Genomic DNA, 17,083 nt, shown 5'->3' with positions numbered 1-17,083 from the left:
AATTTCTTATGCATATTCTTCCATTTCTATTGCTTTTTGATATACAAGTCATATCTGCCTACTTGCTCTGTGCTTCACAGGAAAGGGACTGTAATCTCCTTGCAGCCAGAATAGCAGATATTGTCCTTTATTTGTTCATTACGATTTGGAGCCACCAGTAAATCCTTGTTGGAGCCACTGGATGCCACACATCATCCTTGCAGCATACAACTGTATATTTGCTTTGAGATCCATTGAGTCTTGGCCATTTGGTAGTCTATAACAAACTACTACTTTATCCTTCATCTTGTAAGTTTTGGCAATCTGTTATTTGCAGCAACATTATTGGGCCTCTTTAAGTTATTAATAAGGAGCACATTGTTCTATGTACTTAGGAGGAGTATCTTCCTAAATAACTTTTGGTACAGTTATGCTCGTTAGTGAATGTCTGAGGCCCATAACTACCAAAATACAATGTGCTTACCCTTATAGATCCCCAGTGCCTATGGCTCTTATTATTCCTGTAACCTTACAACATCCCTCTAGTGATAACAGAAAACAAAGGGACTATGGGTGAGTTTAATGATAATGACTTGTATCACTTAGTAAGGCCAAGGCCTCTACCCAGCCTTTGGGAGGGAAGAATAGATCATAAAGCTGGAGGCATGCATGTGGATACCTGGATGCTATAAAACTTTATTGGCACTGGGTTCTACCCTAGGCTCGTAGGTACCTCTGTAATGCTCAGAATGCTGGTGGTTATAGTGTAAGATCATGTCATCTGATACATTCAAAGTTAGGCCACATGACTGTCAACTCCTCAGACTTTGGTACTTTGCTTTTGGATGGTAAGGAAGCATATACTGATATGTATAGTATTGGGTGTGTGACATGTGGAAGGAACCCTCCAACCAAAGGGGGAAGATTCTGAGTAATGTACATCTTCAGGGGAAGTCAGATGATTTAATTTTGTGACAGAAATTCCACATTATGTAGTATAATGACTCAAGAAACATAGCTTATAGTTTCATTCTTTCAGAGGTTGTATGGATTTTTGATGTTTTTATCCTAGGACTGAATCTGCTAAATAGTCTTCATTTGTGTAAGCCTCTCACTTCAAACTTTTTAACACTGTTAACATCTGTGCTGTGCAGACTTCACAATATGGTTCAAAGCTACCTTCCTTTGTTTCCTTTGCTGTCTTTAAATCCAGGAAAACATTGCAAATATCTAATCAATAAGTTTATTTTAAAGGAGATATTTCAAAATAGAAAAGATATCAAAAAGCTGCATATTTACAATTATGTCATAGGTCACTATTAACAGTATAGAGCATAGAATATGTAAGACTCAGAAGAGGAAATATACAAAGTATAGTAAACAGCATGTTTTATGTAATGGTTTGCCACTCTACAGAAGCTGAAAGTGGTGAGCTGGAGAGGTGACCTTGTTTTTTCTGTATCCAGGAAGGACCATCTCTGAATCTGCCAGGGGTAGAAACAGCATCCTGTGGAAAAATGCTATCTTCTCAGAACCATTGTACCTAGAAAGGACAAAATAAACCCATATGCTTTTAGAAGGGTTTCAAGTAACAACTGGCATTTAGTAACAAAGCCAAGCATAATAAAGAAGACAGTTTTGCTCATTTGTGGAATGTGGAGCAGGATCACTACATTCAAGTGAGAAATTTCCAGTCTGTAATTGAGTTTCAGTCTTGGCTTTTCAACTGAGTAAAACTATGGGCAAGCTGTTGAACCTCTGTTATAAAGTGAGGATGGTGATAACAGCCACCTTACTAGGAATGAGACAATGCAAAGTTAGTGCTCAGCAACTCACCCCAAAAAGCCCCACACCAAGACACGTTATAATTAAACTGCCAGAAGTTAAAGACAAGGGGAGAATCTTAAAAGCAGCAAAAGAAAACAACTTGTTATATACAGGGGAATCTCCTTCCCCCGTAAGACTGTTAGCAGATTTTTTAGCAGAAACTTTGCAGGCTAGAAGACAGCGGCCTGGTAATATTCAAAGTACTGAAAGAATCAAACTGCCAACCAAGAATAGTCTACCTTGGCAAAGCCATCCTTCAGAATTGGAGGAGAAAGAAAGAGTTTTCCAGACAAGGAAAAGCTAGAGGTTCATCAACACTAGACTAACCTTACAAGAAACATTAAAGGGACTTCTTTAAGCTGAAACATAAGGGCACTAATTAATAATAGGAAAATATAAGAAATTGTAAATCTCAATGGTGAAGATAAATATATAAATTCAGAATAATCTAAAGTTGTAATGGTAGGTACTTATAAATATAGTATGGAAGTTAAAAGACAGAAGTAGTAAAAACTATAGCTACTAATTTGTTAACGGATACACAAGATAAAAAGATATAAATTGTGACATCAAAACCAGAATGTCAGTGGGGAGCATAAAAATGCATTTGAAATTAAGTTGTTATCAACTCCAAATGGGCTGTTATATTTTATGTAAGTCTCATGGTATCCACAAAGCAAAACCTACATAGACAAAATAGAAAGGAATCTAAGCATAGGACTACAGAAAAGTTTGAAATCACAAAAGGAGAAAAGGAGCAAGAAAATAAGAAAGGAACAAAGAAATTACAAAACAGCCACAAAACAGTGAACAAAATGGCAGTAAGTTCCTATCTCTCAGTAACCACTTTAAATATAAATATAAATTCTCTGATCAAAAGACAGAATGGATAAAAACCAAGATCCATCTATATGGTGCCTACAAGAGACCCATTCAGTTTTGAGGACACACAGACTGAAAGTGAAGGAATGGACAGATATTACATGCTAACGGTAACCAAAAGAAAGCTGGAGTAGCTATACTTAGACAAAACAGACTTTAAAACAAAGACTGAAATAAGGGACAAAGAAGGCCATTATTTAATGATAAAGGGATCAATCCACAAGAGGATATAACACTTGTAAGTATTTATGCACCCACCATTAGCCATATATGTATGTGTGTATACATATATATGTATATATAAAATAATATATAAAATATTTACATATCTAAAGGGAGAAAGAGCAATACGGTAATAGCAGGGGACTTCATTACCCCACTTTCATCAGTGAATAGATTTTCATTTGATAGAAAATAAGGAAACACTGATCTTAAATGACATGTTAGATTGGATGGGCTTAACAGGAATTTACAGAACATTCCATCCCAAAGCAGCAGAGTACACATTCTTCTCAAGCACACATGGAACATTCTCCAGGATAGATCATACATAAGGCTACAAAACAGGTCTTAATAAATTTAGAAGACTGAAATCATATCAAGGATCTTTTCTGACTATGCAAGTATGAAACTACAAATCAATTACAAGAAGAAAACTGGAACATTCACAAACATGTGGAGATTCAAACATGCTACTCAACAACTACTGGGTCAAAGAAAAAATCAAAAGAGATAAAAAAATACCTGAGACATGAAAATGGAAATATAGTTGGCCCTCCATATCTGTGGGTTCCATAACGAGAGATCCAACCAACCATGGATCAAAAAATTCAGGGGAAAAAAAAAGTACCAGAAAGTTTCAAAAAGCAAAACTTGAATTTGCCACATGCTGGCAGTTATTTACACAGCATTTACATTCTATTAGTCATATAAGTAATCTAGAGATGATTTAAAGTATATGGGAAGATGTACATAGGTTATATGCAAATACTACACCATTATATATAAGGGACTTGAGCATCTGTGGATGTTGGTATCCACTAGGGATCCTGAAACCAATCCCCCATGAATACTGAGGGACAATGATATAGCGTACCCAATCTTATGGGATTGCAACAAAAACAGTTTCTAAGAAGGAAGTTCGTAACTAACAATAAACACCTACATTAAGAAACAAGAAAGATGTCAAATGAACAGCCTAATTTCACACCTTAAGGAACTAGAAAAAGAACACGCTAAGCCCAAAGTTAGTAGGAGGAAGGAAATGTCAAAGAGCAGAAATAAATGGAGGCTAAAAAGACAATAGAAAAGTTCAATGAAACTAATAACTGTTGTTTTTTCCAAAAGATAGATGAGTAGACAAACCTTTAGCTAGAATCAGCAAGAAAAAAAGGGGGACTCAAAATAAGAAATGAAAGGAGATATTACATTCAATACCATAGAAATACAAAGGCTCATAAGAGACTACTATGAAATACTATAATGCCAGCAAAATGGACAACCTAGAAGAAATGGATAAGTTCCTAGAAACATACAACCTTCTAAGACTGAATCATGAAGAAATAGAAAATTAGACCAATTACTATCAAGGAGATTGAATCAGTAATCAAAAACCTCCTGACAAAAATCCAGGACCAAATGGCTTCACTGGTGAATTCTACCAAACATTTAAGAACAAATTAATACCAGTCCTTCTCAAACTTTTCCAAAAAACAGAAGAGGAACCTTCCAAACTAATTCCATGAGGCCAGCATTACTGATACCAAAACCAGACAAGGAAACTACAAGAAAGAAAATTACAAGCCAATATCTCTGATGAACATACTTGCAAAAACCCTCAACAAAACACTAGCAAACTGAATTCAATAATACATCAAAGGAATCATACACCATAATCAAGTGGGATTTATTCAAGGATTGCAAGGATAGTCCAGTATCCACAAATCAATCAATATGATATACCACGTTACCAAAATGAAGGATAAAAACCATATGATCATCTTGATATAGAAAAAGCATCTGACAAAATTCAACATCTGTTTCATGATAAAAACTTCCACAAAATTGCATATAGGTGGTCCAGTGGTTATTAGGACTTTGCCTTCAAATGCAGAGGGTGCGAGTTCTGTCCCTGGCCAGGGAGCTAGGATCCCACATGCCTCTCAGCCAAAAAACCAAAACATAAAACAGAAGCAATACTGTAACAAATTCAATGAAGACTTTAAAAATGGGCCACATCAAAAAAATCTTAAAAAAAAAAAAAAGGATATAGAGGGAACATACCTCAACATCATAAAGGGCATATAGGACAAGCCCACGGCTATCATACTCAGTGTGAAAAGCTGAAAGCTTGTCCTCGAAGATCAGGAACAAGACAAGGATGTCACTGTTGCCTTAGGCAAGAAAAAAGAAACAGAAGGCATTCTGATAGGAAAGGAATAAGTTAAACTGTCACTATTTGCAGATGACGTTATATATGGGAAACCCTAAAGACTACCAAAAAAAGCTGTTAGAACTAAAAAATTCAGCAAAATTGCAGGATACAAAATCAATATGCAAAAATCTGTTGTGTTTCTATATACTAATAATGAACTATCAGAGAAATTAAGAAAACAATTTCATTTACAGTTGCATCAAAAAGAATACAATGCCTAAGAATGAATTTAACCAAGGAGGTGAAAGACCTGTGTACTGAAAACTATAAGACACTGAAGACATAAATAAATGGAAAGATTTTCTATGCTTATGATAGGATTGAAAGAATTAATAATGTTCACCCTACCCAAAGCAACCTACAGATTCAATTCCTGTCAATTTCCATTGCCATTTTTCACAGAAGTAGGACAAACAATCCTAATATTTGTAAGGAACCACAAAGACCCTGAATAGCCAAAGCAATGTTGAGAAAGAACAAAGCTGAAGGCACCATATTTCAATCTACATTATGCAGCTGTAGTAATCAAAACAGTATGGTATTGGTATAAAAACAGACACAGAGATTAATGCAATAGAATAGAGAGCCCAGAAATAAACCTGTGCATATATGGTCAATTTATGACAAAGGAGCCATGAATATACAATGGGGAAGGGCAGTCTCTTCAACGTGTTGGGAAAACTTGACAGCCACATGCAAAAGAATGAAGCTAGACCAGTGTCTTACACCATACACAAAAATTAACCCAAAATGGATTCGTCTTGAACATAAGGCCTGACAGCATAAAACTCCTAGAAGAAACCATAGGGGGTAAGCTCGTTGACATTGGTCTTGGCAATGATTTTTTGTGTGTGACACCAAAAGCAAAGGCAACAAGGCAAATATAAACAAGTAAGACTATATCAATCTAAAAAGCTGCACAGCAAAGGAAACCATCAACAAAATGATGTTAAGAATCCCCCTTCCAATGCAGGGGACATGGGCTTGATCCCTGGACGGGAAACTAAGATACAACATGCTACAGAGCAACTAAGCCCTCACACTCTGGAGCCTGTGCGCCACCACTAGAGAAAAGCCCATGCTCCGCAACGAAAGATCCTGCATGCTGCAACTAAGACCCAACGTAGACAAATAAATACTAAAACAAAAACCAAAAAACCTCACACAACTCAATAGAAAAAAATCCGATTAAAAAAATGGGCATGACCATCATCAAAAAATCTAGAAACAATAAATGCTGGAGAGGGTGTGGAGAAAAGGGAACCCTCCTTCACTGTTGGTGGAAATGTAAATTGGTACAGACACTATGGAGAACAGTATGGAGGTTCCTTAAAAAACTAAAAATAGAATTACCATATGACCCAGCAATCCCACTACTGGACATATACCCCAAGAAAACCACAATTCAAAAAGACACATGTACCATGATGTTCACTGCAGCATTATTTATGATAGCCAGGACATAGAAACAACCTAAATGCCCATCAACAGATGAATGAATAAAGAAGATGTGGCACATATACAGAATGGAATATTACTCAGCCACAAAAAGGAAACTGAGTTATTTAAAGTGAGATGGATGGACCTAGAGTCTGTCATACAGAGTGAAGTAAGCCAGAAAAAGAAAAACAAATACCATATGCTAACCATATATATGGAATCTAACAAAACAAAACAAAACAAAACACGGTACTGATGAATCCAGGGGTATGACAAGAATAAAGACACAGGCATAGAGAGTGGTCTTGAGGACACGGGGGCAGTGGGGAATGGGGAAACGGATGAAGTGAGAGAGCTGCACAGACATATATACACTACTAAATGTAAAGCAGATGGCTAGTGGGAAGCAGCTGCATAACATGCAGAGATCAGCTAGATGCTTGGTGATGACCTAGAGGGGTGGGATAGGGAGGAGGGGAGGGAGGCTCAAGAGGGAGGGGGATATGGGGATATATGTGTAAATACAGCCAATTAACTTTGTTGTATAGTGGAAACTACACAACATTGTAAAACAATTATACTCCAGTAAAGATCTGTGGGAAAAAAAATGGGCAAAGGCTCTGAATAGACATTTTCCCCAAGAAAACATACATATGGTCAACAGGTATGTGAAAAGGTACTCAGCATCACTAATCATCAGGGAAATGCAAATCAAATGGATAAAGAAGATGTGGCACATATATACAATGTAATATTACTCAGCCATAAAAAGGAACGAAATTGAACTATATGTAATGAGGTGGATAGACCTAGAGTCTGTCATACAGAGTGAAGTAAGCCAGACAGAGAAAAACAAATACTGTATCCTCACTCATATATATGGAATCTGAAGAAATGGTACTGATGAACCCAGTGACAGGGCAAGAGTGGAGATGCACATGTAGAGAATGGACTTGAGGACATGGGGCTGGGGTGGGGGGCGAAGGGGAAGCTGGGATGAAGTGAGAGAGTAGCATAGACATAGATACACTACCAAATGTAAAATAGCTAGTGGGAAGTTGCTGTATAACAAAGGGAGATAGATCAACTCGATAACAGGTGACGCCTTAGACGTCCAGGACAGGGAGGGTGGGAGGGAGTCGCGGGAGGGGGGATATGGGGATATACGTATAAATACAGCTGATTCACTTTGGTGTACCTCAAACACTGGTACAAGAGTGTAAAGCAATTATATTCCAATAAAGAGCTTAAAAAAAAAAACACACAATGAGCTATCACCTCACACCTGTTAGAATGGCTGTTATCAAAATGACAAAAAACAACAAGTCTTGGCAAGAATGTGGAGAAAAGGTATCCATTGTGCACTGTTGGTGGGAATGTAAATCGATGCAGCCATTATGGAAAACAGTATAGAGATTCCTCAGAAAGTTAAAAACAGAACTACTGTATGTTCCAGCAATCCCACTTTTGTGTATTTATCTGAAGGAGACAAAATCACTATCTTGAAAAGGTATCTGCACCTCAGTGTTCATTACAGCATTTTTTATAGTAGCCAAGACATGGAAATGACTTGAGTGTTCACTGATACTGGATAAAGAAAATGACATTGGATAAAGAATATGTGGTGTATATGTATATACAAGTATATACATATAAAAAAGAAGGAAATTCTGCCATTTGCAACATAGATGGACCTTGAGGGCATTATGCTAAATGAAATAAGAAAGACAAATACTGTATGATCTCACTTACATGTTTAATTAAAAAAAAAAAACCCAATGGGGACTTCCCTCATGGTCAAGTGGTTAAGACTCCACGCTCCCAATGTAGGGGGCTCGGGTTCAATCCCTGATGAGGGAACTAGATCCCACAAGCCGCAACTAAAGATCCCACGTGCTGCAATGAAGATCTCACGTGCCGCAACTAAGACCTGGTACAGCTAAATAAAATAATAAATATCAAAACAAAACAAAACACAACCTACTGAACTCATAGATACAGAACAATTTGTTGGTCGCCAGAGGCCCAGGGTGGAGGGTGGGCAGAATGAAGGTGGCCAAAAGGTATAAAATTCCAGTTACAAGTAAGTCCTGGGGATGTAATGTACAGCATGGCGATCATAGTTAACAACACTGTATACTTGGAAGTTGCTAAGAGAGTAGATGTTAAAAGTACTCAATTACTAAAAAATGTGTGGTGATGGATATTAACTAAATTACTGTAGTAGTAATTTCACAATATAAACATATATCAAATCATTATGTTGTACACCTAAAACTAATACAAGGTTATAATTATACCTCAAAAAAGTTGTTTGATATTAAATATATATTGTTTAACAAGATGCTAAATATGTTATCACATATTTATGTGGCAACAGAAAAATAAACATATCCTAACCATAATTTGAGCAAACTTTTAAAACAATTTGATAAGCTGATTGTAAAATTTTATAGAGAAGTGGAAAGAAGAGTAGTCAAAACAATGGAAAAAAATGACAAAGTTGTAGGAGCCATAATACCTGGCTTTAAGATATACTATTAAGTAACAGTAATCAAGACGGTGTAATGTAAAAACAGGGGACAAATAGAGCAATGGAAAAGAAGAGAGGGTCCAGAAGTGGACCCATATTTAAAACCCAACTGATTTTCAACAAAGGCATGCAAGCAGTTCAATGGGGAAAGGAAAGACTTCTCAACAAATGGTGTTGGAAGCCTATATCTATTTGAGGGGGAAAAAAAACTCAATCTGCACCGCACATGGTAAACAAAAGTAACTTTAGATGGATCACAGACCTAGAGCTTCTAGAAGAAAACACAGGTGAATATGCTCCTGGCTTTTGAGTAGGCAAATGTTTTCTTAGACACAGGAAGTAATAACAATAAAATAAAAAGCTGATAAACTATAATTCATCAAAATCAAAATCTGCTCATCAAAAGACCATTAGAATATGTATAACTGATTCACTTTGCTGTATACCTGAAACTAACACAACATTATATTGACTAAATCAACTATATTAAAAAAAAAAAGACCATTAAGAGAAAGAAGTGGGAAGCCACAGAGTGGGAGAAAATATCTGCAAAAGAAATCTAAGATTTATAGGTAGAATGTACAAATAAAGAACTTCTATAACAATACTAGTAAGACAATAACCCAGTAATAATAGGAAAGGAATAGTGTTTTTAACAAATGGTACTGAGATATCTGGTCATCCACACACAAAAGAAGGAAATTGGGTCCCTACCTCACATCATACACAAAAATTAAGTGGATCAAAGATGTAAATATAAGAGCAACAACCATCAAACTCTTAGAAAGAAAAGTGTAAATCTTTGTGACCCTGGATTAAGCAGTGGTTTCTTAGACATGACACCAAGAACACAAGTACCCAAAGGAAAGAGAAATAAATTGGACTTCATCAAATAATAAAAACTTTTGTACAAAGGATACTATCAAGAAAGTAAGAAAAATACTTCCACAGAATAGAAGATATTTGCAAATCATGTATCTGATAAAGGACTTGGACCTAGAATAGGATTCTTATAACTCAATAAAAAGACAAAACACCCAGTTAAAAAATGGGCAAAGGACTCGAACAGACAGTTCTCTAAAGAAGATATACAAATGGCCAACAAGCACATGAAAAGATGCTCAACATCATCACCAGGGAAATGCAAATCAAAACCACGAGATACTACTTCACACCTACTAGGATGACTATAATCAAGAATGCAGACAATAAGAAGTGTTGGTGAGGATGTGGGGAACCTAGAACCCTTGTATACTGCTGGCGGGAACGTGAGAGATTGCGGGTGCTGTAGAAAGCAGTCTGGAGTCCAAGGAACAGCCAAAAGGCCACTGGGGCTGCAGCGTAGTAAGCAGAGGAGGAGGCTGGGACCAGCTCATGTGGAGTGTTTCAGGCTCTTTGTTTTTGTAGGTGCAATAAAAAGCCCCCCTGAGGAAGGGAACCAGGTACACTGGAGGTAGACTGAGAGGACCTGCTCATGGACTGGGTGACTGGGGGTGTCCACATTTCCATCACGATCAGCTGGCAGGATGGAGCTGCTCTTTACTGAGGGAGTGAAGACTGTGAGAACAGGTTTTGTGTGAAAACCTAGAGTTCCATTTTAACTATGTTTAGTGCTGTGTCAGGGACTAATCTTACTTTTTCCTTTTAATGAGAGCATCTTAAAGAGTTTCTGTAAGGGGCTTTTGGCTTCCCAACTAGAGACTACATTTCCCTGCCTCCCATTGTAGTATGTGTGGCCATATGAGTAAATTCTTGCCAGTGGCGTGAGAGTGGGAGGGGTATGTGCTGCTTCCATGCAACAGAAACGAAACTTGGACAGAAAAAGAAATGGAGATTTTTCAAGTCTCTGGAAGCAGAAGGTTTTACAATGTATTCTGAATTATAGAACTAAAAAACTCCATAGTTAATAGCCAGCTACAGTTTTTTAACAGACTGGTTAAAAAAAAGCCCATGTGATTTGATAAAATACGTTCTGGTTGGAATCCGTGATGCTGCTTGGCCAAATAACCTTTGTCACCATGGAGACCATACAACCTGTGTTTTAGCTTTTTTTTTAAAGTACATTAAAGGTTTATTGTTTGTTCAAATCTGACAAGTTACATGATGCGCAAAAAGGAGCCAATGGCAAAACACAATGTAAAGCTGTGTCTACCCTGTGGATCTCGTGCCCTGGGAAGGTGAGCGGATGGTCTGGCACTTACCTGCACATGCCACTCACTGCTCCACTTCTGTCCGCAGGTATTGGGTACAGTCTGAGATTTTTTTCAGTTGAGTGAAGTTTAATCTTTCTGAACACATAGGACATGTGCTTTCAGTGTTTAACATGCTGTTTGGGGAGCGAAAGGCAGAGTACATTAAATATATAATATTCCTTTACCTTTGGGTTATCGTGATGTGAAAAACAACTGTTCCTTTCTACTTCTTAGTGTATGTTCATCATGTACGTAAGAATTAGGAGCATTCAGTCTCATGTAAAATCCCTTTTAAGGAAAAGTTCTCAAAGATCACAGAAGGTTCTTCCAAGGAGACAGTTTGAGTCTTTAGAGATTTTAAGGAACATGAACAAATAAAGAGACCTCAGTATAAAAGTGGTTGAATAAAAGGCCTAGTTTTCAATAAATCTGTATGGCTGAGGGAAATGATGCGCACTTACATCTTGAATTCTGAATACAGAGCAGGGAAGTCGCAATGTGGACACACCGTCCAATCATCCTTTAACATATGTCGACCCTGGAAACAGTACATTGAAGAGTAAAATTCATCTTTATTTTACCCCCCTCCCCAATTATTCAGTTATAATACATGGTTACAGTTAAAAGCCAGACCTCTAAATTATAAAATTATTGATATTTCACATAGCTGGATAATTGATTAGAAAGAAACGGCATCAGAAAGACTAAAGCCAGATTTATTAGATTCATGTATAAAAGAATAATCTTCCATATTGTGACATTACCTAAATGTATTTTCCTTTAAAATAGAGCTTATATTAGCCTAGTGATGAACAAATAATCTGATATTTTAAAATTTTCTAATAGGTCTTAATATTAAAGTTTATAATAAAAGCTACCACTTATTAAGTGCTACAGCATGCCAGGAATTGTATTAAGTCTTCAAACATGTTCTCTCATCACCTGCGGTTTATCTCAATAGGCAGGTACTGTTACAGATGGACCTAGCAAAGTAAAAGGAAATCACACCAGATTATGTAGTCAATAAGTGGCAGAAAGAAGATCTAAGCCTAGAACCATCTGATCCCCCAGCTGTGTGCTCTCCTGTCCCGCAGTGCCTTCCTGATACTCGCTTAGGCTATTATGTGCCTTGAATATAACTTTCAACTTTGTTGACCATGAAATTATATGCTAAATGTTGTGGGAAGTTTGAGGGATAAGATTATTTCAGAAGTGAAGAAAGTACTGACATACATCAAGTATTCAAATGGGCTACAGATATGTATGCAAAGAAAGGGAAATGATGGTAAAGAAACTTACTGTTGCAATGCAATACGGGATGTTATTTTTACATCCAGGACAGAGGAGTTCACACTCTGGGAGAAGAAATTCGCAAAACGGACATGGGGTTGTGGCCTCTTCTGTCTCGGATGTATCAGGTCTCCTGTGAGGAAGAATCACATGAAATGCACCTACTTCTTCATAATCAGACTCTGAGACTAGAGATACAAGCTCCCCATCGGCCCAGGCTCCAGCCCATGGAGGAGGAAGAGGAATGGGGACTGCCCAGGCTATAGCATTATGTGGCCACCTCTGAGAGCTGGAGTTCAGAGCACATTATGTGGGAGAGCACACGGGTGGGTCTGGCTGTCTCCTGTCTTCCTTGCCCCTGGAGTGGTGAGTTTGCTACTTCTCTGTCTCTGTGTACTGAAGTGGTAGAGGCTGTCCGGGGCTGTGAAACACAACGTTCTGTGACGATGGCACTCTTCTAATTCTGTGCTCCACCATGGTAGCCATGAGCCACGTGGGGCGCAGAGCACTTGAAATATGGATAGTGTGAGGAACGAAGTCTTAAATGTATTCACTTTTAATTAATTTAAATTTAAATAGCCACATGTGGCTGGCAGATACCGTATGAGACCTCATAGTTTTGGAGTACTTGCGCAGGGAGAGAATAACCAGCACCTCTTCAAGCCGGCACCCAGGCTGGTGTGGCACGAACCTGGGGGGTAAATGTGCTCTAGCATTTTCTCCTCATCTCACTCCCCCTGATGGCAGGTATGATTTGGTCTGAAGCTACTTAGGCTTATCAGCTTTGGGAAAAAACCAAAACAAAACGGAGTGTCCCGTGTGGCCCTATCCAGGTTAGAGTTCTCGGCCATGAGCCCAGCTAGCAGTAAGTACTGTTTGCTTCCCTTTGCTGTTACTGGGGCAGCCATCTCCCTTGGCTGAGATGAGAGCGTTCTGGGTCAAGATTCAGGTACGCCTGAGTTCCCTGGTCAAAATGAGACTAACAGGTACCCCAGATGTCTTCAGTATGAAGCAGCGGTAGTATAGAATTACTATCTGATTGCAGTTAATTTTTCCTTTTGTAAAGATGAGCGCTACTTTTTCCTAGTTTTCCTGCAGAAAACCAGGCTTTCTGACGTGAGGACATGCCTTATGTGCCTTTGGAGCTACACAGGGTTTCAAAATGAAGACTCTTTTGGCAATAGGTGGTGTACTTACTAAGTTTCTTACGCTAAGAAATATTCACTGTCTGTCCATCTGTGGTAGACACTGTTTTGCTGCCTACCTAATAGCCATCTTTTCCTTCTTCCTTGCCAACAGAACTTTGTTTCTACTCAGCAGTACGCTTTTCAGCTAGAGGTAGCCACGCAGCAGAGTACTGGCCAGTGAGATGTAAATGCAAGGCCTGGGGGTGGTGTCCTTCCTGACGAAAAAGGCAGAGACCTTTTCATGTTTTAATTTCCCTACTTCTTTCTGCCTTGAATGGGATTCATGATGTTACCCCACAGTTGTGCACACCTGAGGAGGAAACCTCTGTGCTCTGGGGGGTAAAGCCCAAAGGCAGAGGGATCGTCTTGGTGACCTCAGGACACAGCGCCATCAGCCCTGCACTACAACACCTTGTGTACGAGTCAGATAAGTCAAATAAAGCCATTGTTGCGATTCCAGTTGCTGGTAGCTGAGTACAATCCTAACTGCTACCCGCAATCTGTGTCTATGTTTAGCCTACATATTAATGACTACATTCTGAAAAATACACTTGTGAAATGTGATTGGATGGTAGAAAGCTGTCACCGCCTACCTGACCATTGCCTCGATCTTCTTTTTGTACTTGGCATCTATCTTGTTGCGGTACTCCGGCCTCATCAACATTGCTGCAAAGCTGAAGGCTGAGTTCTTCAGGCCGGCCCTGTGACACTCGATCACGGTTGACGTCAGGATTGGCACAATGTCTGTGATGCAAACGGAGGAGCAGAAAGAGCACGTTGCCTCTACTGGCATGATGCCAGGATCGCACCTCTCTAAATTTGTTTTTTTCTGGCAAAGAACCAGAAATGGACTGTTTAGTGAGGAAAGGGCAGAGCAGTGGAGTCGGGTAACTGCTCATCCCACTGTCCTTCCTCCTATTATACTGTGTTTTGCCTGAAACACCAGGACCCACACTCCCTTGAGGTAACCTTTTGCGTGCATCCTTCCCCGCCTCTCAGATACAGGTTTGCATTTGACAAGACTGCTGATGAATGAATGGGTGGGGAGATGAACAGTTTCATGCACTAACCTCTCTGCGTACATCTGTTTCCTCAGGACACATACCTAAAAGTCAAATTACTGGCTCAAAGAACGTGACTTTAAAAAAAATACTCCTCACACAAACTGCCAAACTGCTTTCTAGAAAGGCCACAACAATGTCCATCCCACCAACAGTCTTAAGAGTGCCCGTCCTGTCACACCCTTTGCCAGCATGGTGTACAATTATGTTAGTCTTTGTCATGCAACAAAAAAGAACAGTTAGAGAACAGGGGCTGGTGAATTATGGCCTGTGAGCTAAATCTGGCCCTCTGTTTTTATACAGCACATTTGCTAAGAAAGATTTTTACATTTTTAAACAACTGGGGAAAAAAAATCAGAAGAATATTTTGTGACGCATGAAAGTTTTATGAGGTTCAAATTTTAGTGTCCAAAAGGATAAAGCTGTGTTGGAACACAGCCGTGCTCATTCATTTACGTGTGGTTCACACCAAAATGGAAGAGCTGAATAGGTGCCGCAGAGACCACGTGGCCCACAAAGCCCGAACAGTCGACACCTGACCCTTTACAGAAAAGTTTGTTGGCCCCGTCACAGAATGTGACAAAATCTAACCACTGGAAAATGTTATAATGACAAGTCTTTTAGAACCCTGGGACCTTTTTCAGAGGCAGTCGTCCACAGTGGTTGAGAAGACAGAGTCAGACTTATCAGCTGACAGTATGATCTCGGGCAAGTTACCTCTTTGGCCCCAGTTTGCTTCTCTGTAAAATAGCGAAAATAATAATAGGACACTTGTGTGCCATCTTGAGGCTGTTTTTCTTAGAAGGACCTGCTTGAAACTGGGATCTGGGAACTTGGATTTGGAAGAGTTCTCGCCATTTCCAGAACTGAGGAGAGGGGCTCCCTGTGCCTGACCTGTTTGTACAAACAATGGGGTTTATGCCCAGCACCTGCTTTCTGGGAGTCTGAAACTCTGGTATATGCCAAGCAGGGGGTGCCTATGTGGCCAGGTCCCCAAGACCACCCCTGGGCACTGCGCCTCCTCTCACAAGCGCCCTGGTAGATGCCATCTGCCCCGTTTTGCCCAGAGGGGTTGAGTGTCCAGTGCGGCTGCACTGGGTGGGGCTCTTGGACGCTTGCACCTGACCTCCAGATCCCACCCCTGCACCGTTCCCCTCTGCTGAGCGTGCTTGCATCCTTTCCCTGTAATAAATCTTCGCTTTAGCACTACTATATGTTGTGTGAGTCTTCTCCGTGAATTATCATACCTGGGGGTGGCCTTGGGGATGCCAGTTATAACATTTAATGGGGCCGTTGTGAGGATTAAATGAGCTATCACGTGTAGAGAACAGTGGCTGGCAGAGTTAGCGAGGATGGTCTCGCCATGCTACGCTCAGGCTCCTCTTAGTACTCACGTGAGGGAAATTTGCTGATGTTGTTGGCCACCCGGATAAGCATTCGTGCCCCTTTCATGTGATCTCCATTTTTAACATGAATCTGAAATAAATGATCCATTTTACTTTTCTTAGAGATTTTAATTAACCCTAATTCATGTTTTATCCCCCCAAATAAAAAACTCCTTGATTGTGACCCTGAACAGGGTGGTCACGAGATCCTTGCAGCCTTACTTTAATGCCACTTGGGTTCTCCGTTACTGCTCCTCCTTCCAGCAGCTGCTAACCTGGCCCCATGGCCTCACTGGCCTAACCCTTACTCTACACTCTGCTTTTTACTTTGCCTTAGATCACTCGACATGAGTTCAAATCCTTGGTCCATCTGTTACTGGCCATTACTGGGGGACTAACAGGTTGTGAGAGCTGAAAGCTGAGTTGGGCAGGAGGAGAGAGGATGAGTTGTAACAGGAAGCGGGCACTGCCTGTTGAAGAGAAGGGGCAACGACGGCTAGAGGGGCCTGGGATTAGGTAAATACGAGCGGGACTGTGATGAAAGGAGAGGGTCCACATGAGGCTGGAGAGTTGGCAGAGCCGGACCACGATGTCAGTGCTGTCGTCCAGGTGAGAGGAGGTGGTCCACAGAGGGCAGGCGGAGGGGATGGAGAGACATAGACAGACAAGGAGTTAGAACTGATGATATTTCGTGAGAAGGTGAAGGGTGAGTATAGAATAACTCCCAGACATAACATCCATCAGGTCTGGGCAGATGGATGATGGTATAATTTACTGAGCACTGCAACATAATAAATACCAACTGAATCGAAATTCACCCTCCACTGACTCCCTGGGCCTCAGACTGTCTGGCTCAGCCATCCATATGCAAAG

The 17,083-nt window shown here is 39.8% G+C and overlaps 1 protein-coding gene across 5 annotated transcripts in view; it reads right to left on the bottom strand.

Annotated features, from left to right (window-relative positions):
• Nucleotides 1–1,206: 1,206 nt before the first annotated feature.
• The window catches only part of WDR19 (WD repeat domain 19), an 89,861-nt gene continuing 73,984 nt past the window's right edge, over nucleotides 1,207–17,083 (bottom strand). For 4 of the 5 annotated variants that reach the window (XM_057728414.1, XM_057728418.1, XM_057728416.1 and 1 more), the window contains 6 exons: nucleotides 16,220–16,301; nucleotides 14,358–14,508; nucleotides 12,587–12,710; nucleotides 11,749–11,825; nucleotides 11,297–11,421; nucleotides 1,207–1,522 (listed from right to left, as the gene is read on the bottom strand). In XM_057728414.1, coding sequence (XP_057584397.1) covers nucleotides 11,310–11,421; nucleotides 11,749–11,825; nucleotides 12,587–12,710; nucleotides 14,358–14,508; nucleotides 16,220–16,301 — 546 coding nt within the window. In that variant the 3' untranslated portion in view covers nucleotides 1,207–1,522; nucleotides 11,297–11,309. Of the gene's footprint in view, nucleotides 1,523–11,296; nucleotides 11,422–11,456; nucleotides 11,634–11,748; nucleotides 11,826–12,586; nucleotides 12,711–14,357; nucleotides 14,509–16,219; nucleotides 16,302–17,083 lie in introns of those variants that run through there. The other variant, XM_057728415.1, reaches the window with a different exon arrangement.

The sequence above is a fragment of the Hippopotamus amphibius genome, chromosome 3 (assembly GCF_030028045.1).
Source record: "Hippopotamus amphibius kiboko isolate mHipAmp2 chromosome 3, mHipAmp2.hap2, whole genome shotgun sequence".
NCBI classification, from domain to species: domain Eukaryota; kingdom Metazoa; phylum Chordata; class Mammalia; order Artiodactyla; family Hippopotamidae; genus Hippopotamus; species Hippopotamus amphibius.
This window is presented reverse-complemented; position numbering and strand designations above follow the sequence as displayed.